General features: G+C 41.1%; 1 protein-coding gene across 8 annotated transcripts in view; it reads right to left on the minus strand.

Annotated features, from left to right (window-relative positions):
• TNIK (TRAF2 and NCK interacting kinase) overlaps window positions 1-22477 on the minus strand; it is a 355853-nt gene that overhangs the window by 34535 nt on the left and 298841 nt on the right. For 4 of the 8 annotated variants that reach the window (XM_081829593.1, XM_081829611.1, XM_081829579.1 and 1 more), the window contains 4 exons: window positions 13799-13962; window positions 11660-11757; window positions 10785-10808; window positions 4967-5151 (listed from right to left, as the gene is read on the minus strand). In XM_081829593.1, the coding sequence (XP_081685719.1) occupies window positions 4967-5151; window positions 10785-10808; window positions 11660-11757; window positions 13799-13962 (471 nt within the window). The remainder of the gene's footprint in view (window positions 1-4966; window positions 5152-10784; window positions 10809-11659; window positions 11758-13798; window positions 13963-22477) is intronic. The other 4 variants (XM_081829620.1, XM_081829588.1, XM_081829600.1 and 1 more) reach the window with 1 other exon arrangement.

The following is a 22477-nucleotide window of genomic DNA, read 5'->3' on the forward strand; positions in this document are numbered from 1 at the left end:
CTAATTAGTACTCCTCAAAACTGCCAAGTTCATTAAAAACAAAGGAAGTCTGAGAACCTGTCACAGCCAACAGGAGTCTAAATAGATATGATAACTAAATAATTAAATATAACATGGTATCCTGGATGGGATCCTGATGCAGAAAAAAGGATTTTAGGTAAAAACTAAGGAAATCTGAATGAACTATTAAAGTATATCAATTTTGGGGCGCCTGGGTGGCTCAGTTGGTTAAGCAACTGCCTTCGGCTCAGGTCATGATCCTGGAGTCCCGGGATCGAGTCCCGCATCGGACTCCCTGCTCAACGGGGAGTCTGCTTCTCCCTCTGATCCTCCCCCTCTCATGCTCTCTGTCTCCCATTCTCTCTCTCAGATAAATAAATAAAAAATCTTAAAAAAAAAAGTATATCAATTTTGGTTTATTAATTATAACATATGTACATACTAATGTACGGTGCTTATTATAGAGGTAATTGTGCAGGGGGTAGGAGGAGTAACAGGGGAACTTTGTACTATCTGCTCAATTCTTTTGTGAATTTAAAACTGTTCTAAAAAAATTAAGTTTATTAATAATAAAAGAATGAAAAAAAGGCAATAATTAAAAAAAAACACTCAGGCCAAACATTTTATAGTTAAAGTAATCCTTTGTTCTAAAAATTATTTCCAAGGTAGAGTCTGGGTGAGAACAATTAGTTGTTCAAATTCCTGTAAAGACTATAACAAAACAAAACAAAACACGTCCACTGATTAGAAGGAAAACTATAGGAAATTTACTGTGATTAGGTCCCAGGTTTAGAACAGTAATTTCCTCTAATAGGATTTGTCAACGTGTTCCTGTAGGTACTGATTTAATTCAATTTAATACACATTTATTGAACACCTGCTATATGAATGGCCCTGGGTTTAGAATTGGGTAGTGGATATAAAAGCTGAGGAAGGGGTGCCTGGGTGGCTCAGTCGGCTAAGCGTCTGACTTGATTTCGGCTCAGGTCATGATCTCAGGGTAGTGAGATTGAGCCTCACATCAGGCTCTGCGCTGGGCATGGAGCCTGCTTAAGATTCTCTCATTCTCTCTCTCCCTTTCCCTCTGCTCCTCCCTGCTATGCATTCTCTTTGTCTTTAAAAAAAAAAAAAAAAAATGCTGAGGAAGTCATGGCTCCTGAAACTAAAGAGGTTAGCATCCGGACGACCATACAAACATGACATGAATACTCAAATACAAGGCTGGATGTAAGTGGGAATGCAAAACAGAGGGGAGAGGTCATTGCAAGAAAAGGCACAACACTGGACAAGTACAAGGCATTTATTTGCAAGAACTGATAGGTCAGTTTGGCTGGAGCATATGTTGAGGCAATCATGAGCCCCAGGGATGAAGAGGGTCATAGGACACTAGGATACAGCATGACCAGAGCCACGATTCTACAACATTAGTAAAACCAGACTGGAAAAATGGCCAGGAGGGCAGAGAGGACCACAGGCAAGGGAGGGGAGCACTACAACAGCCTGGGAGGGCAACGGGGTCAGAACCATGGCTTTCCAGTGATGACAGCATTTTATAAGATTGTACGCAACTCAATGGCTATGCTAGCAGGAGATGGTCCTAATGGTTAAGACTGGGCCTCACATGTCTTGTTCTGAAGCAGGCACAGACACTTGAGGGAAGATGCTGATACAAGAGGATGCTTCTTCAGCTTGCTTGATCTGATGCAAATCAACTTAGGCACTTTTCCTTCCCTTCCTCCTGTTCTAGAAAGCTTTTGTTTTTTTCCTGATTATAAAAATAGTAAATGCTCATCATGAAATTGGGGATCTACATAAAATAAAAATCACTCATAGTTGTATAATCCAGAGGTAATCACTTTTATAATTTTAGTCTATTTCCCTCCACCAATTACTTTTCTATGCACGAGGCATTGGAAAGAGTGCAGTTGGTTAGGGAAATAATCTTAGTTATGCACACTCTTATAGGTTCTACCTTATACTATAAATATGAAACCAGCACTGTCCATAAAAAAAGTTGTTGTTTTGAGCATTAGTATCTACAGCTGTTTGTCTGAATAGCTGGTCTCCATTTCTGAGAAGCTCTTTTTGTATACATTTCATGGCAGTGAACTGTGTTGATATATATGTAGCACAGAATGTAAAGGGTTACACTTGTATCGTGCCTTGTCTCTGAGTAGATCTCCTATATCATTAAATATTTTAAATGTTCTTTAGTGGATGATCGTTTTAACCTGCCTAAAATTTACCAATTCTTCAAGAGCCATGTCAACTTTTTTTTTTTTTTTAAAGATTTTATTTATTTATTCATGAGAGAGAGAGGCAGAGGCAGAGGGAGAAGCAGGTTCCCCGCGGAGCAGGGAGCCCGATGCAGTACTCGATCCCAGGACCCTGGGATCATGACCTGAGCCGAAGGCAGACGCTTAACCGACTGAGCCACCCAGGCGTCCCGAGCCATGTCAACTTTTGCCTCCATTATATGCATTCAATGATAGCCCATTCATTATTTCATAGATCCTCTGAATTGCTTTACCAGTGTCGAGTCCGTTCTTTTTACAGATCATCTTGCCAAAATAATTTCTCTCAAACATAGCACTGATCATGTCACTTCCCAGCTCGGGGGGCCTTCCATGGTTCCCAACGGCCACCTGATAAAGCGCACACTTCTTAGTCTGGTTTCACTGGTCCAGACCACCCCCCTCCCTGCCCCCATACACCCGACATTCCTATCAAAGTCAACCTTCTGTGCCTTTACTTCAATTTCCCCTTGCCTGAGATTCTAATATTGCCCCATGTTCCCTCTATCTTGATGACAGTTATTTGTGAATGTGTCTTTCTTCTGGTTTGAGCTATAAACTCTAGGAAGCCAGGACTTGCAATTTCAGTTCAGTGCAATTAAATATAAATCAAAGTCCCTGAAGACCAACTCTATTCCAGACACCATGCAAGGTGTTAAGAGTACAGAGATGAATGAGACGCAACCCTCACCCTCAGGGATCTCAGAGCCCAGAGAGGGAAACAACATGTAATAAATATCCTGATTCGAGCACTACACGAAGCCGCAAGAATACGCTCAAGATCCAGGGGCCACACAGCGGAAGGTACAGGCTCTCTCTGTGCAGAGGCTGGGCTGTAAGCAGGTGATTTCTAAAGGGACAGGAGAGTGCCCGACAGCAGAGAGGAAGTGCAGCATGGCCTATTCCAGCAAATTTTGGAAAGGTGGGTATTTCTGTAGTGAGGGAAGAAATGGATGTGCCCTTGGCAGCAGCAGGGTCAACACTGTCAACAGCCTTGCAAAATATGACAGAGCTTCAAAACCAAATGTGATTGAACATCTCTTCCAAGGCTGTCTTTGGTCACTCTTCCAAATATTTCTTAGTCTGAAGTTTCTGCATATAATCTTGTTTCTCTCCAACTAGAATATACACTTTTAGAAGGCAGAATGCTTGTGTGTGCCCTTGCTGATTGTCTCAAAGCCCTCGGTATGGTGTGGAGCACAGAGTGGAGGTTTTAGCAATATTTTAAATTCACCCCTCATCCTGGTAGTTGTAGGCTCAGTGCTTAAAGGGAACTTGAAACATCTGTTAGAAAAATTAACCAAAGCTGAGTCAAGATAAAAACTGAAAGGACCAGCATATTTTGCAGAAATGTTTTGGATTAGTGATTTTGCCTCTAGAACAATTTTATTTGCTGTTAAAAAAGCAATTTAATGCAATTTGTTTCAAATGTCATATTTTAGCATATTTATGGTTGTCAATAACTGTGTAATCAACAGCAGAACAACAAGTATAAATTTTCAGCTATGATAATTGGATTTGCCTCTCAGAATTGCTTGTATATAATGACTGTTAATCAATGGAGTACATTCTCTGCAGACTGGTCAGCCCTCTCTCTCCAATCTCTGCTGGACAGGACAGTAATCTATGACCCTAAATGGCATCTTCTCTATAGGGAGTAAGTGTAGTGTGATGACCAATATTAGTAGCTGAGCCAAAGAAATGGAGGTGAATGAAGAGCAAAGTTGGAATCGTCAGTGTCCCACTCTGTCAAATTTATAGCAAACCAGAGCAACAGCATCTTGTGTTTATTTGGGGGAGGAAGCAAGAAATGGATGTGAGTGTGATTGTCCAGATCTGTTTTTTTAAACTGGAGAAGCAATAGGGCAGGGGAATTCTGTCATAGGACCCTGTCCAATGAGAAAAAGAAAAAGTGAGCCTCCCCCTCACAAAACAAAGAAAAGAGAAGAAGTAAAGGCTATAATACAAGTAAATAATAAGGGAAGTGTAGGTAGGCATAAATACAGGTATAAATAGCCAAAAGGAGACTGCAAAAAAATGGACAGAACGTAGGGGGGTGTGTGGGGAGGCAAGTCACAGGCCACAGAGAAAAGGATCACATAAGACAGACAGTAAAGAAGAAGAAAATGATAACAGGGTTATATTTAAGTCAAACACTCAGAAGTTCTCCACAGGATGATTTGACTCCAGAATCTTTCACTGGGATGCTAACCCACACTGTCATGTGCATTCCTCCTTATGTATGGTGGTGGTGGTGGTGGGGGGGGATGATGGAATATGTTTCCTGTTGTTAATTTTAACTCCTAAATGTCATTGTCCATAATTCCACTCTTGCAGTTCTAGGGGGACAGGCAAGTGCCAACGGTCTGGTTGTCAATATCATTTTCCCTGGGGATGACAAGAACCACGAAAGTGTCACCAAAGGGGGAGTCAATCCCACAAGAGTACCTGGATAAAGCCTAGGCAGTAGGAACACTGCTATGTATTCCAAGTGACGGTGTCTGTGGAGAGAGCTAACTATAGGACTATGCTCTAATAAAAAACTCAAATCCCCAAAGCCAGTTGATCCTGCCAGAGACCCATAAATGATCCTCTATTTAATTCACATTTCTTGTCCTTTCACTTTGGAGACCTCGCCCGCCCCCCCGACATGTGAAAAGCAGCCCTCTTACATGAGTCTGGGTATGTCGCTGACGGCCACCGTCCCGTCGTGGGTCTCGCTCTCTCCATCTTCCTCCTCTTCATCACTACTTTCTGACTCCTCACTGGAGGAGGAGTAATCAGTCACCTTCTTCAGCGGGCGGTTTGTTTCTTCGATCCGGAGTTCTCGTAATTCTTTGGCTAATGCCGTCAGGTCCTACAAAAGAAGAGTTCGTTCGGTATGTATGAGTTGTAGAGACGACCAAAGTCACATCTCTCAGCAAGTCAGTGTTGCAGCTTAAGCAACAAGAAAAGAAAGCTCTAGATAGAACTGTTACAAACATAGTGGCGGTATGGAGCGAAGAAAACGATGTTTGTAGCACAGAGAAACTAGGAAAGAAAGATGGAATAAATTTAAACTTTGTTCAAAACCAATGGCTAGACTGAGACGGTTCAGTTCTGAATACATGTGTATATATGTGTATGTGCGTTGTGTGTCTACACATATATACAAACGTTGGGTTCTCATTTTATTTTGGGAAGGTGAAGTGGGTCACCCTCAGAGTGAAGGAGAAAACACATGGGCTGAGCGATTGTTCCCCAGGATTCTGGGACTCCTGCCCAAGCCACCGTCATGGCCTTTCCCCTCTTTGATTGCTACTGTACCAAAATCTAGCATCAGCCACAGAACAGAGCAATTCCCACGGTTCCAGCTACTACAATGACTCATCTGATGTGTCATCATTCCCTGGAGAGCAGAGGCACCGCATCAAATAATGGCCCACCCCAAAGCCCAGTGCCGCTGAAACTTATAGCCCCAGAGCTGAGTTAATCAAGACGAACGACAACCAAAAAAAAAAAAATTTCTTCCAGAACGATAGGTGTTTCATTTTCCTTTGTTTAAAACTACAGTCACCTGGCAGAAACCCTCGTGAGGAATACTGAAATGAATGCACAGACACCACAAAGGAAGAGATCATTTTTCAGGTTTCCATGAGTATGATGCAGTCTTCAGCCTTATGGATGTGATGATGTGGTATCTAATCACGAGGCACATTGCAGGCAGTGTGCTGGATCTCTGACTACCTTTGACTTCACATGCTTTCCGAGCAATGCAGAGGGCAGCAGTCCTGCAAAAGCATGGTCGCTCTAATTTGCATGGGTTACACTGCCCATGGCGCATGGCATGCAATGAGGAGAAAGCAATTGGACATCAGTCTTACCATTTCTCCCTATATTAGTGACCCATGTGGGAATCAGAGCATTCAGTGAGAGACAGGGCATTAGGGAGAAAGAAACTCATTGAAAGATACTAAATCCCACAGTTTTCTTATGGCCATATTCTCTCTTTATTTCAATTCAGAAATGTATTTATTTGTCCAATTCGCCTGAGGTCAGATTAGAGCATGTAGGTGATCTAAATGGCATCTCCTAATCTAGCCTACTTGGTTACAAGAAACACCGTGAGGAGTGGGTATAGTTAAATTATAAATGTAATTTTGTTTGGGGGAGATCACAAATCATCATATTTCTTTACCGTCCCCTCTATGTCAGGCATTATTATGTTGGTTAAGAGTAGAAGAGGAAACATTTTAGGTGTTTCATTTGGTCTAGAAATTTAGGAAGTTCAAGGTGGTAAGTGAAGGAGTCATTTCTTCTAATTTCATAATAAAATCAAAGGAAAGCAATCATGGCTTTTAAATCTGTTCTGAAGTCACCTGAATTGAAGCACCTGAAAAGGGAAGCTTTTGAAAATTCAAGTTGTGCATTTTCTACCCAAACATGCTTGCTGGGCTTTTTACACACATGCACACACGTGTGGCCTCAATCTCAGTGGATATATTAACCCCATCTGTGAAAATGAAAATAGAATTGTATTAAAAAGACTCAGAGGTGTTTAAATATAATGTATACTGTTAAAGAAGAAAATTACCACATAGATAGAATTTTATGCAAATTTATTTCTTGTTTCTTTGGCAATAGGCCAAAACAGGAAGAGGCAATATTCAGATTTCAGCTTTATACTCCTTATTTCCTCTGGACATTGCCAATATTTATCTTTATCAAATTGAGAAGATAGTGAAGGGTATGCAATACTTGAGCACAGTGGGAAATATAGTTTAGATATTTGTTAAAGCTATGAATAGAAAAGGATATTATAATCATCCAAACCAGTAAAATAATAACAGATAAATTTATTTTGTATTTTGTCTTCTATATGTTAGGAGCATGTTAAGTCTCACCAAAGAATGTAAAGCAATTAAAATGTTACTTATCATTAAAAAACGCATTTATTATAATTTAAAGAGAGAATATGGTTTAAAATAATTTATTTTTAATGTCAATAATCCTGAGTAAAATATAATAATATTAGCTGTGATTTATTTAAATTTATAATACATTTTCCTTATGGGTTCATTCTCCTTATCTCTGACATTTCAAAACAAGACAAACAAGATTTGAAAAAAATCAAAACTCTTTAGCAATATTTAGCCAGTTCAAAGCCCATTGATTTCAAGAAACTCTCATTCGTGAAAATGAACTATTTTTTTCTAAACACTGTATCTAGGAAAAGTTTAAAGTTCTGACCTGTTTTATAATTTCATTTTTAATTAGAATATTTTTTTTTTGTTTCTACATTATTAAAAAGCTATCTTTCTTGAAACACTGAAAGTAATTGCAAATTCCTTTTAAGTTTACTTGGTAACAGCTTGATGAGACATATACGAGACTCCCAAGGTAACAATAATGAGTAACTCAAAGGTAATACCCCAGTCAAAGAAAATTAATCTCCCATTGCCAATGGTCTACATGCTTAGCTGCGGTTTTGTTCCTTATCCATCCACTCTGGAAGAATTTACAATAGCAAAGTTATAGAAAATAGACACGATCTAAAACTGACACCACTGGGTTCAGATCCACTTTCATACATTTTATTTTCTGACAATACCAATTTTCTCTATATAATGAGTTTTTGTGGTAATTTATTGCTTGGCTGTCTCAAGCCTGGAGCTAAAACGTATTAAAAAAGAAAAAAAAGTGCTATTTAGCATGAAAATATTTGAGAAATGTATAGTATAACTGAAAAAGAAATACAGCAAAATGGTAAGATTTTTTGACTATAAAGTAAATGAGAAGATAGGAAGCTCTTACCCAGAAGCTTCTTTGCTATAACACTTTTTAGAATTAATTTGATATTTTGTTTCATTAAAAAAAACTCTTATTTAATTTGACAATTATGTATACTTTACCTAAAAAGGTGCTCTTTTAGGTCTCTTTTTAGAACAACGTAGTTTATGTAGATTTTAGTTCAATTTTTTGAACTATTAAGGTAATAGTTAAAAATCTTTAAGCTGGTCTTTTCTTTACGTATGAGAAGAATTTACTTCCTTTTTAGGAAATCTTTAGAAATGACATTGGGGAAGTTACTTAACTTCAGTATCCTCACCTGAGAAAGAAAGGTTTTAGACTACTAGCTATTGTTCAAGTTCTGTCCAATCTGTGGGTGTGCTCTGGAAATTTTCAGATTCTTACATAGTACAAACAAACAGTGCTACAGCCAATGTTTGCTTATGTATCTAATATTCATGTCATATGTTTAATTGTGCTAAAGTAAAGAGGATATTTATTTTCAACGATTATGTTAATCACAGACTATATTGCACAATCTTATATTCTATTAGAAAGGACTGCCAAATTAATGGACACTCCCTCAGATCGATGTTCATGAAAAATCAAACCATTAGATTAACAATAACAAGCAACACTTTTTTTTCAGAGTTTTAAGGCTTTTCATTTCAATCCTGGGTTATCTAAATGGCCAGTCCCTATAGAAGGAAGCCATATCAAAACCTAGGAATGAAGATGGGAGAGAGGTTTATTTAATTCAAGGTTTCTCAACTGTGGCACTATTGACATTTGGGGCTAGATCATTCTCTACTATGGGTTGCTCTCCTGTGCTTGGGAGGATGTTTGGCAGAATCTCTCTGCTTTACCCACAAGACACCAGTAGGCACTGCCTCCCACCTCCAAGTTGTGACAATCAAAACTGCCCCCAGACTTTGCCAAATATCTCCTAAGAGGGGTGGGGAGAGGAGGGAAAAGGAGAAGAGGAATTGTCCCTGCTTGAGAACTACTGAGTTAGGTAGAACCAAGTAATCCTGTATTTTTAGTGGTTTAGATCAGTGACATTCAAGGGTAGGTAGGGTTATCAGAATCACCTGGAGGGCTTTTTCCAACCACACATGGTTCCAGAGATTTCAGTGTATAGCTAATATCCCCTCAATTACTTATACTTCTGTTGCCCCCTGTCATCTCTGTCCAGTGTATGAGAGTAAAGCAAAATAAATAAAGCAATTTTTTAAAGCCTAAAATATCCTGGGTTAACCAGATGACATCCATTTCCCTCATGACTGCCACCTTCAAGCTAATTTCTGCGCTTATGAGATTTCCCTTGAGTTGCACACACACACAACCATTTTATTGGCAGCCATGGCACCAGAATATCGTTCTCTTTCTTCAACGATTTGGGAGAAAATTGATACAAGTTGTGATAGTTGCTGTCCTTGTGATTATTATGAGGGGAAGGGCCAGGCTTTGGCACAGAGCAATGAAGAACGCCCTCCATTTCCTTTCTATAAGTGCCGTCCACACACTGTCGACATGTAGAGTCACATTTTTTTAATAAGCAGCAAGCCTTTACCTAAGAAATAACGTTCTAAATCACTGTGAATGGTAAGGTGTCCTAATTCTGAAAAACTGAGGCTCTTTGGTAAAGATCAGATGCATAGAAACCTGCTTCTTCTACCTGCCAAAATGGCTCCATGTCTCAGGCCCAAAGCTTAGCATGAGGACAACCTCTTGGCTTTACACTTCATAAAATGCTCTCGCACACATGATCTTGAGTGATCTTAATCAAGCTTGTGATCGAGGCAGAGCAGGTGTCTTTATCCCCATTGCACACATGAAGAAACTGGCTCAGAGAGGTTATGAGACTGGTCCTGGCCAGTTGCTTATGGGGGCGGGGGGGGCGGCTAGAATTTGAATTTGTTGACTCCAAAGCCAGTGCTTTTTCCATATCATTTCACAAAAACGGTGCTCAGCAGAGCTATAGCCGTAAAGCCTTCAGATTCCATGCAGTTAGGACTCTTGGCAAGGCCTGTCTCTTAAAAACAACAACAACAACAACAACACAGATCTACTATGCTGTGTTCATGCAGGTCTGACAAACAACAGAAGGCAGTCATCCTTCTTAGCAAGCTACCTAAGATTGACAAAGCCATATATTTTTCTAATGGAAAAATGTCTCCACAGATAAGGAAATAAAGTCACTTAACTCGTCAGGATACATTAACTAAAGTTGATGTTGCTGCTGATGCTGTAGTTAATGTTCCACAAAATTAATCTAACTCAGTAACTCCTTGTTCGCAAATCACACATATAAATTTGGAGTGCTTTAGAATGATGTCTCTCTTCTTTGTTAGTAAAACTACCATCCCCTTTGCAAAGCTGGTGAGTACAGGTTAAGAGCTAGGCTTTGCTCTTGGAAGATGCTGGGATGAAAAACTTCCCAATAATAAAGCACTAATGCTTATCTTTAGCCAGACTGGAACACTGGAAAAGTGACATTTTTTTTTTTTGGCTTCAAAGGAAGGTCTCCGGAGCTTCCCACGAGTGTCTGAGGGCCTCAGGCTGGCTGTGGTTGAAGGGGCTTGCCTTGCAGCAGACCCTTCCAGAGCACTGAACTTTAAATCTGTCATCCAACAGGCCGCCTCTCTGAATGTCAACATCAGGAAATCAGCTTTATATTGACATCTTGTGACAGCATGACCAAGAAAAGGTGATACTAACCTCATCTATCGCTTTCTTATAGCTCTGAGATAGGAGGAACCCAATCCAGAAGAATCCATAGGAGGGGGAAAAGCCAGAAGAAAGGCAGCAGGTTAGACACAAAATGGGAATTGTTAGTACACAACTGATAAATGCAAAAGAGCAGAGAGAACCTCAGTCCTGAATGGGGCGAATCCCCTTCAGGATTGCTCTCACTCTGCTTCCTAACTTTAATACGTACGAACCAGAGTAAACCAACAAGTCCTCACATTCGTTTCATAGAGAAGGTTCTCCGCAATTTTAAAGAAAGTAAGTGGATATTCACTCATCCCAAATTAATTTCCAACTTTCAAATGTCAGCTTCTACGCTCTTCTTTCTTTCGCTAAAGCTATTTGGGGTCTGTCATGTGTCAGCAAGGAAGCTAGATTTCAAGTTGTCAGGCCCCTTGTCAAACCATGCTTATCACATTTTGGTCCAGAAAAATATAGTCCTGAAGGCATGAAGAACAGCAAAAATGACATTAATTCATACGGCAAATGATCTGGGGAGAGAGCGGAGCAGACAATAGAAACCCACAGAAAGTGCCCACATCTCCTCAACTGCAGCTCCACATCTTTTTGCCAAAGCTGCTGAGTAGAAATTACGTAATGATAGGAGTTATTTCTCCCCCTTTTTTATTCTCTAAAGTAGCGTAATGCAAAATGCCTAGAGGCAGATAAGCAATCCAAGATCTTTTCAGTTCTTTCCTAATCAGGTATGACTTTCCTTCTGGATGCTTCTAGCATCCATTCTTCTTCTTAATCTCAGCAAGTTCTGTTTCATAGTCATGAGTGTATCCCCAACTACCTGATCCTGTGGCTTCTCTGGTAACTTAAGAGAGTTCAAAAGCACTCACAGCTGGTCGACTAGGTCGGGTAATGTCCCTGGATTCTTCTGGCTTCACTTTGGAAGGCTCGTGGGGGAGCACAGGCGATCCTTCCGACTTACTGTTGGCTAGATAGAAAAACAGGGGCCAAGAAAAATAATGACCATCACGAAGTGTTGACTCAAGTTTTGCAGTTCAGTGGTGAGTCATCCTTCAGGATTACTCAGGGGATACGTCATTCACTTAGGCAAATCTCAAACACATCTGTGAAAAAACTGTTCATGTTCAGGCAAACGCATTTAGGCTTGTGACCTGGAAGTCACTACTAATCATAAGAAAAACTAGCAAGCACCACTACCACCACCATTTACTGAGTGCTAAATGTGCATCACACGTAATGCTAAATGCCTTCTACATCAACGGTCTCATCGGATTCTTGCTCCAACCCAATGTGTGGCACTCTTTTCCCATTTTACAGTTCAATATAGACTTTGAGAGATGGCACACTAACCTAAGGTCATGCAGAAATTATGGGCAGAGCAGGGATTCTGTCTGGCATGAGCCCATTGTAAAAAAACAAAAAGCTCAGCTATTACACTAAACCAGCTTCCGTGTTAACATTCTATGTTTGGTTTTTTCTTTTACCACTTATCCATCAGAATAGTTTATTTTGATGCCAGAGAAACCCATTTTATTTGATGGAATGGTTTTTAAATGGGAGGCGGGGGTTGTCGGGGTCTCTTAAGGAAAAAAGAATGAAGTGGGGACAGGAAGGAGAGTGTTGGTGACAAAGGGGAAGAGCCCCAGGACAGAGGTACAGAGCAAGGATGGGGGAGGGCTCCCCAACAGCTCCAGAGTGAAGAGCATCTCTCCGATTTAATTATAGGTAGAGAAAATCAATCTGGCATAGGAGAGATTCTTTTGTTTTAAAGTGGTTTTCCTGGGCAGAAACAGTCCAGGGATACAGCGGTGTTCTTAACCCAGAGGACCTAGGGGCCAAAGGAAAGAAGATAAGAATTAAACCCAAACCAGATCAGAGAATTAAAATGGTATGTGTAACTTTCGTTTTCTTTAGTTTGTTATAAGGATATTAAGTTGCTTATGAATAGAAAAAAGATAAGCCAATGGCAGTTTTCTAAATTAAGTAAATTTATATTTGGATTAAAGCAACAAAAGGACACATGACTATGGGCTGGGCCACCGACGTCTGAAGAACGCATATGGGAGCAGCCACATCCCAGTCCAGAGACATGAGCATCGCATGCCAGGTTTCAACCTTTTCAAAATGGACGTACAGTGATTTTACTTATTTAAAACTTTAAAAAGATATTAGATGGCCAACTCTGGTTGTGTCTAATGAAGAGGCTAAGAAAAAAATAAAGAACTGGTTGTTTTTTCTCAGGCAGAGTAAGTTGTTAATATTTGTCAAATTGCACTTAAAAACGTTCTGGTCTTTCTTACTTGGAAGCAAAATTATCTTCTGAAGGAGGTTGTTCAGAAAGAATCACTTTTGTAGCAAGAAATAATGTGTTGTCATGTGTAATTACTGGACATGCTCTTGTTTTTCACAAGCTTCTTCATTAATGAGAACTGCACAGTGATGAAAGACTTGAATAAATGGTCAGAGAAGCTCATTTTTTATTCCTCTTGAAAAAGAGTCACATATACTTTTTAAGTCAAAGAGTTTACTTCTTCTCTAAAGCGCATATGTATTCTACATAAGTCTTTACCGAATTCCACTTTGAGAGATCCCTAGTATTATGGACTATATTCAGAATACCAAAAAGGGACGATTGGCGTAATGGGAAGAGGATACTTGGGGGTACATGAAGCCCGAAACAGGCAACAAATGGAAATGGCAATTCAGGTGACCCTCAAGTGATTATCTTTTCAAATAAGACCAACGATCTAAGATCTTCCTGGAAAACAACGTCACCTGCAATGAGCAAAGATTCAGTGCAAACTCTGATGTCGTACATGAGCCTGGGGCTGGTGGTTCTCTCATCTGAGGAGGACCGAGACTAAGGGCAGTTAGAGGACTCTGCAGCATCACACGGTGGTGGCCACACCAGGCACGGGGGTCACAGAAGCCGGGAAGCGCGATGAGCCCATGCCTACGGCTCTCCGGCCCAGGCGGTGCTGTCAGGGCAAGGCAGGGGGAGAGCTCACCTCGAACTCTGGTCCGTTCACTGGACCCCGCTTGCGAGCCAGGCTGAGAGCCTCCTTGGGAGCTGGGCTGGGAGCTCGGGGTGCTGGAGCTGGAGGAACTACCACTGCTGGTCCTCTGCAAGGGGCTCTCCAAGACGGGCTCAGTTCTCCGGAGGTCGGGGTTGCTGTACGGAAGGCAGAGCACGGTGACCACACGCTCCAGACCGCACCATTCATAGACACAAGCATAGTCCAGTCCCGCCCCGGGTACGAAGGGGCAACCAGAGCCCTTGCGTCACCCTGCACGGAAAGGGTCAACGGGAATGGACAGTCATGTTGTCCTCTGTGGAGCTCCCAGCCTGATACTGCTGATGGGATGGACTCTTGACCCAACTCCTGGGTCATCACGCTGAAGTATTAGCTCTGAAATGGTGCTCTTCAAAGGAGGCTTTCTCTTAAACCCTTATTCCCCTGTTCATTGTAAAAAAACAAAAAACAAAAACAAAAACAAAAAAACCTTGAAAAATAATAAAAGAAAAAAAAAAGAAAGAAAGCAAAACATGCAATCTCTGACCCAAGAGAAATCCAACTATATTCTATTTAGTATAGTATCTTCTAGGCTTTTTTCTTTTGTATGTATGGAAGCATGCTCTATGTTCAGTTTTGCAGCTTGCTTTTTCCCCTAACATTGCATTGTGAGCAGCTTCTTATGCTTACAAAAACAACAGTGGCTGCTTAGGAGTCAGTCCATGGATGAATTAGTTTAACCGTTCCTCTACGGCTGGATATGAAGGTACTTCTGGTACACTGGCCGGACACATAACACTGAAATAAGTATCTCTCCAGGCATACAAACACCCAATCATAGCTCCTTCCTGGACCTGGAGTTCTTGGGTGGAAGGACATGAACCGGGATGTGTGTGTTGCATATGCTTGTATGTGAGTGTGTAATGGAATTACCAGTTTTCGCTGAAGTGTATGAAATGGTCCAGCTTACTGAATTCTTAACTATGCTTTATTATGAGCAGTTTGCTGATTTGTAAAAAAAAAAAAAAAAATTATCTTGTTTTAAAACATTACTATTGAGGGAGAATAATTTTTATTCACTTTTATTTACCATTTATAATTCTTCTTCTGTGAATTGCTTAATCAAGTCCTTTGCTTATGTGGTTAGTGGCATATTTGCACTTTTAAAATTTCTTTCAGGAAGGCTTTATATACTTTGGCTCTTATCAAAGGGAGGTGTGTTTTAAAAGAATTATTATTAGGGCGCCTGGGTGGCTCAGTTGGTTAAGCGACTGCCTTCGGCTCAGGTCATGATCCCGGAGTCCTGGGATCAAGTCCCACATCGGGCTCCTGGCTCAGCGGGGAGCCTGCTTCTCCCTCTGACCCTATCCCCTCTCATGCTGTTTCTCTCTCTCTCTCTCTCAAATAAATAAATAAATAAAATCTTTAAAAAAAAAAAGAATTATTATTAAGTGCTAGTTCAAGAACAAATGCTAGTAGTCCCCACTTGTGATAAGACCTTACGGTGTTATTCACTTGCACAGCTTAGCTGCCCCCCAAATGGTGGTATTCATTTACTCACTCAGTTGGTCCGACCAAGCACGGGGTCAGGCATTTGAGAGACGGTGATGAATAAGACACAGCCCTGTCCCCGCCAGCATAGCCAGGCACGCACGGCCAATTCCATCCCAGCTCTGCCTGCCGGGAGCACGGGACAGCATGGGAGCGTGGAACAGGGCCACCTGGGCCCCTTTTGGTGACCGTGGAAGCTGTACTAGGACAGTGGTGGGAAACCACGGCTGAGGTTTTGATGATTTTGGTATAAAAATAAGCAGCCTCCTCAAAGTTTCCTTTTTAATTTATAACTCTTCCTTTTTAATTTAGAACTCCTAGGCCTTTTCATTTTTCCTTCAGACTTACACAATGCTGGGCCTAAATGGATAATTTAGCGAGGCCTGAAACTCAGAGCTCAAATCTACTGCCAGCCACCTGCCCCACGGACCCCTACATGTTTCCCGTGCCTTTGATTCTCCAAACAGAACTGCACACCTTTGCTAACAGAGTCACCACAGTGTGATTGGAGACTATGATTTTAATGCAGGAAGTCATGTTAAAATGTAATTTTATGCTTTCATCTTGCTCTGTTCATTTTGAGAATGTCAAGTGCACTCTGAACTGTGTTGGGTCTCCCATGTTTCATGTATAAAAATGAAAATCATATGACCTCTTCCCTTGAGACATTTGCGTTTTAGTGTACCAAAAATCTGACCACAGAATAGCCATAATTATAGCAGCAACTAGACCAAATAATTTCTTTTCAAGAACACAAGAACCTTGCTTTTTGGTGAGGTATCTGCCAAAAACAGTTGATCGAGTTACAAACATTTTTAAACATTGGGTTATTGGAAGACATGGCTGGTGGTCCTGGAAAACATATGTAAAAATAAATATGTCCCCATAGCTTATTAATTTTGATTGTATAAATGTAAAATTTTTTGACAATATTTATCTTTTAAGTTTTTATGGTGAAGGAATTGCTAAGTCAATCCAGCAGTGTGATCAACTGCAGCAGAAGTGATTATCAAGCTTAAGGAAAATGTTTAAAATTCTCAATATTTTTACAGAACTCCTTTGTGTAGTAATTGTTTTTGGAAAACTGCTAGCATTTAATCGGTTTAAATAGATTTGGATCCATACTGGAAACAGCCCTGATTTGGAGAATGCCTGAAATGATTAAATGTATAATACTTGTGCAATATCCTACCTTTCGAACTCTCCTTAAAGAAACAATCTTATCTCCTTTTATTCCCCAATAATAAATTCTTTCCCATGGTCCTCTTTTATTAACAGTGGTGGTCAGGAATTATTTCTATATAATTACTAAAGTCCCAAAATATTTTTTCTAAAAATTCTATTGCTAATCAACTGTATTGCAGATTGAAGGTGAGGGGCATGCTAAGGCTTCTTGGTAGTTGCTTTCGTTTTGTAGAATGGTAATGTAGTGTTCTTTGTATTAAAAAAATAAAAACAGCTATGAAGAGAAGGGTGGCTGTGAGCTCTGAGATTTTTTTTCTCTGGTGGCTGTGGTGTGCTAGCGAGATCCAGCTCTTTGCTTGAACACAGCACTCGTTTGATCATTTAACCAACACCTTTCTCTGAAACACCTACTTTGTGAGCCTCATTGGACCAGTATGAGGGATGGAGGTGAGCACAGGTCACAGGTGCAAGGTGTGAGATAATTCTAGAGATGGGAAACATGCAGTGGAAATCACAGTGGATAGGGCAAATCTCTGTATGCTGTGTGTGAAAGAACCAGTAGGTATTGTTGGCATTTGGGGAACAATGAATGCGGCCCGGAGTGGTCGAGTTGGTGTCAAGATGGAGACAGGACTTGACTGTGCCTTGGCGGGGGGCGGGGAGCAGGAAGTCTGGGGGAAGCACCTGAGCAAGGACACAGGGGCTGGGGTTTTCCCCGGGACTCACTGGTGTAGGGAGGACACCACCCTGATGGAGTACCACGTCTGTGTCAGGTTTCCCTAGAAGAGAGGCTCATCAGAAGGGATGGCTTAGGCCGCAGCGCCTGTAAGACCCGGAAGAGCACACAGACCTCCTAGGGCAGGCTTACGGATGACCGGCCAGGAGAGAGGTGGGCTGGCCAGGTGGGTGGGAGGCTGCCGCCATCATGATGCTAAGGCCTGGGTCAAGGAGGGGCACGGGGATTGGCAGAACCAGCTAGGATGTGCATGTGTCTCCCATGGGACTCCGAGCCTCGTTCGGTGTGAAGTTAATTGGATCCCACGGGCGTTAAATCCCTGACCTGAGCCTCATTAGCATGGGCCCTCCTCACTGGAGCTCACCAGCATGGCTGCTGATCTTAATAGGATGCTATTTTTGCTGCTGGAGACTGAAAGAACTATTTCCTTTCTATATAACCACACATAGAAATCGGGAAAACTTTAAAATGCTTTTTCTACCTTATTGTAATTTTTTTTTGAAAAATTTAGTATTTTGAGAAAAGGTCATACCATTCATATTTTTCTTTTCCTTATTATGTAGTAATATGGTCTGGTCTTGGGGCCAAGGAGTCTGAGATAAATGCTTTGAGAGGGAATTTCAGAAGAATTCTATGAAATAACAGATTTCCTTTGGTCACATATTAACTGCAACTACTAAGCTCCAAATGTGTAAAAACTTGAAAACATTCATAAATATTCCTTTAAATGCTAACTTTTAGTTCAGACATTTGCCGTCCCACAGACAATGCTGATTGGTCTATAAAACACACAGTAAAGTGAAAATGTGGCAATTATTCCATTTACTCGAATCATATAAAAAGTCAAAACAGAAAATTAGGATTACAAAGTGATTTCTTAGCCCAAATACTTGGGCCAAGTCTATAATTAACTGGCTGACTGCCAAAATTCACTTTACTTTATTCTTTGATGACACAGCCAATGGGAACAAATGAGCCATAGGAAGATAGATTTGGGACAGGACAGAGAATTATTTTTCGAAATTAACTTTTAGTCATTGGGTTTTGACTGGGTGTTTCTGGCTTAATTTAAATCTTTTCATATTCTGAATATACTTGTTTGACCAAATTTTAATTTGCTTTAAAGGAACGAATTCAAGTTAAATATTAAAGTACCTGGAATTTTTTAAAAGCAATATTTAAAAAAACAAATCAAATCTTGATTTAGACTCAAATGATCACCTTGACAACACAAGGCAGCTGGGAGCCCAGAGAGCAGGTAAGAACCGCACACCAATGTGCACATGCGTGAGAAGGAAGGGCGGAACAGGTGCAGGGGGTCATGGGGACTGCATTATCACACAGACTGCAGCCACGTGGGATGGGAACTGTCAAATGCACATAGTGACCTGAGTACCAGCTTGAGTAGGAAAAATTGGGGGGGTATAAATAGGTCCCACGAGATGATAACTTTTGAAAGGTAGTCAATAACACAAGATGAGAATCGATAACCATAGGATTAAGAGGAGCTACTAACATAGTCGTCAAATTGCGTGGTGGGAATGGTTGGAGGCAACATGGTGCCTTGTCAGTCAACAAATCAAGAGTCCCCTTTCCCTTGGAGAACACGAGGCAGCAATGTCGGCTGCATTTACTGCTGAACAGGTAAGCACGGCATGGTACTGAAGAGTGTGGACTTGGGTGCAAGGCTACTAGGTTCAAACGGTGGCTCTATCACTTAGTAATCTTGTCACCTTAGGGGCCACTTGCTTAACTTGTGTTCGTCTCAGTCTCCCTTCTATAAAATAGAGGTGATTCAGCCACTACCTCACAGAGTTAGTATATGGCTTACATTAGCTACCATTTGAGATGCACATTGAACATTGCCTCCCATTATAATAAAGATGTTCCAGAAGTGTTTATTAAATAAATAAATAAATGACAAATTGCCCCAAACCAAGCAGAAGACAGGGATTCATGGGGGTCACCCAGTAACACTTTCTTGACCAACGAATACCAGCACAGCTGTAGACAGGGGAAGAGTGACGTAATTGGAAGTCTTTTCTGGGACAAGGAAGGCTTGTGAAAATAGTAAAGCTCTGCTTTTTTCCTCGCCTTACAGGTACGTGCTTGCATACTCCCATTTTAACTCACCTCCAGAATCTTCCATTCAGGGTGCCAGGTTGTTGATTTAAACATACCATTTCCTACGTTCTCAGAAATAATCACACATTCTGTAGTCACTGGAGAATATACAACATCTGGCACCTAGGACCTGGAGTTCATTAGCACTTGAATTCAGGTGGGCAAAAACTGAGCTTTTTAACCATTAGGCTCTGCTTTCTATTCTTTCTTTTTCCTACTGGCTTAGCACAAAAGTGGTTTATTTCTCACTCATATCACGATATACACCGATAGAACTGCTCTCCTTGGTGGTTTTTCTCCAAGTGGGGACTTGGGGACCCAGGTTCCTTCCATATTCAGACACTGTTGCCTTAAACTTGCGGTCCCTGAGTTTGCCACAGAAGAAGAGAGAGCTTTTGCCTTTTTTGCTTTCTTTAGATAAGTCAATTCACATATTTACCCCAAAGCAAAATAAGGAAGTAACAGAATTTTGCCCCTAATAATGCCTGTAGCCCCAAAGAGTAGCAGGTATGGTATATCCTCTGACCCGTGGTCCCTAGACTCAGGTGGTCTTGGTTGAGTCACTGGTTCTCAAGGTCCTATGCGGCCCTTCACACAACAGGTCCTCAATATACGTTTGCTGAATTTAGCAAATGAAAAATAGTAACAACAAAACATCCTGGATTTTTCCTTTATTACATGGGTGATTTTTCTTGGGATCCATTTTTACTTTGCCAATTTCCCACTCTACCTTGAGGATCATTTCAAGGAAAAGGGCTGGGAGGATAAAAAGGAATATTGACCAACTATAAGAAATATGGCTTATAAACACTGTAAAGGATTTAATTATTTAAAAGCAATCGCTTTTTGTGGCTTTATGGATGGACAACTGCCTGAAAGATGGTACAAAAAGAACTATGAGAACTTCATTAAGACCAGTATAAAACAGGAGAGTCTGTTTTATCATAATGCCCCCAGCCAATCAAATCTCCCATTGTCTATGGCCCTGTTTGTTTCCTTTACACATTGACTTAGGACTTGGCCATGTGACTGTGGTTGCCAGTGGGGCATCAGCAAAGATGGTGCAAGCAAGGGCTTGACAAGTGCTTGTGGGGGCTTTCCCTGCGGGGAGGCTGTCCTGAGAACGGTAAACAGTAAAGTGCCCATGAAGGTAGAGCTGTCCCATCAGCTCAGTGCAGCTGCCTAAGTAAGCCCAAGTGAGACCAGCAGAAAAACTTATTAGCCAGCCCACAGAACTGCAAGAAATAATAAATTGTCACTATTTCGGACCACTGAGTTTTAGGGTGTTTTATTATGAAGCAAAGGTGACCTAAAGCTATCTCTATCACAGTAAATAAACCAAATCCTGAAGCTTTAACAAATGCAATCCAATCTAGAGTTGCAAAATCTAATTCACATTTGAAGTGTTGGTCACTCGGAGATAGGTGATCGCAAGAAGTAGAGTATTTGGGGGCGCCTGGGTGGCTCAGTCAGTTGAAGTGTCTGCCTTCGGCTCAGGTCATGACCCTGGAGTCCCGGGATCGAGCCCCGCATAGGGCTCCCTGCTCAGCGGGGAGTCTGCTTCTCCCTCTCCCTCTGAGCTCTTCCTCTCTCAAATAAATAAATAAATAAATAAATAAAATCTTAAAAAAAAAAAAAGCAGCAGAGTGTTTGGTAGGATTACTGCACATGGCAGAGATGAGGATTTTCCATCCCCCCTCCCACAATCCCTCTGACTTTCATTGTAGGTAAATAATTATTACCTCTTGGCTCCCTCCCTCTGTGCCTCCTCTGTAAGCAGAAAAATGTTAGCTGTCTCACAAAGTCTGTATTCTTTGGACAAAGTACAAATTTAAGTGGTTCTGAGGGAAAAACTCATGTTTGACAAGGCACTGACCATCAAAAGCCAACTATCTTGAGCCTAATGTCATTAAAATAACACTTCAGCGGGAACAAAGAGCTACTTTTTATTTGATTATATAATGATAGTGCTCTTTCTTTTTGGCTGATAGAAGGAAAAAAGACTTCCGGTCAAAATGACGCTTGATTTACAGCCGCTAAAATTCTAAGCGACTGATGGAATGAACAGAGCCTTGAGGGCAGGGTCCAAAAGATTAAGAAGCGCTGATAATTGGGGGCTTATTGCTGCTCGAAGAGGGGGACTGACAAAGTTCACACCGGCAATCCCAGGGCTGCTGTTCCTTCGGCTCCTGGTCACAGAACTCTCTGGTCTTCCTCAGCGCTGCTTAGCAACACCAGCTCAGGGTGAAGCTGACAAGTCGCTGGGAAAAAATGGCTCATTCAGAGCTTCCTGCAATTGGCAATTCCACTCAGTATTGGCTAACTTCTTTGCCCTAAAGGGATTAATGTGCTTAGTACAGTTCCATCTTATTTATGGACTGACCTCTTCCTAAAGCTCTTCATGTGAAGAGGAAAATTAGAGCGTCACAATCAAAAGCATTCCATATATTAAAGATAGGTACAAATCATCCTAACGTTGCTTCCAGTCTCTCGTTCTTACTAGCAAGGGAGAGTCCTTCTCTTATGAACACAGTGAAGAAGAATATAACAGCCTGCCCAAGCTCAGCCTTTTTATAGTCTCAGCAGAGACCATTTGCTATTTCAGTTGATCCTAAAAAGCAGTGTATTCATCATGAAAAATCTGAGGAAAGCTCAAAGAATGAGAGCAGCAAACAGCATCTGTTACCACATAAAATCAGCTCGTATACAGTAAAGATATTGTTTACTTTCCAGATCTTCTTGAGACCTCTACACCAACTGGTAGGTGGATGTGGTTTCCTAACTGTAGGAATATCCATTGTTGATGGAAAATTCTAGGATCGCACAGAGCAGCAGTGGAAGCGTAATTGTATCTCAGTGACCCTCCATAATGCCAGAGAGGTGATTTCTTGCTAAGAAATAGTCTTTTTGTAATTTGCCAAGCTAGGAAGCTCTGTAGCTGGCCACAATGCATTTCTTTGGGCAATGACTTTGTAATGTCTTTTTTTTTTTTTAAGTAGGCTCCACACCCAGCATGGAGCCCAACACGAGGCTTGAACTTGTGACCCTGAGATCAAGACCTGATTTGAGATCAAGAG

Source organism: Leptonychotes weddellii, chromosome 1 (assembly GCF_054177405.1).
Source record: "Leptonychotes weddellii isolate Sample4059 chromosome 1, ASM5417740v2, whole genome shotgun sequence".
Classification (NCBI taxonomy): Eukaryota; Metazoa; Chordata; class Mammalia; order Carnivora; family Phocidae; genus Leptonychotes; species Leptonychotes weddellii.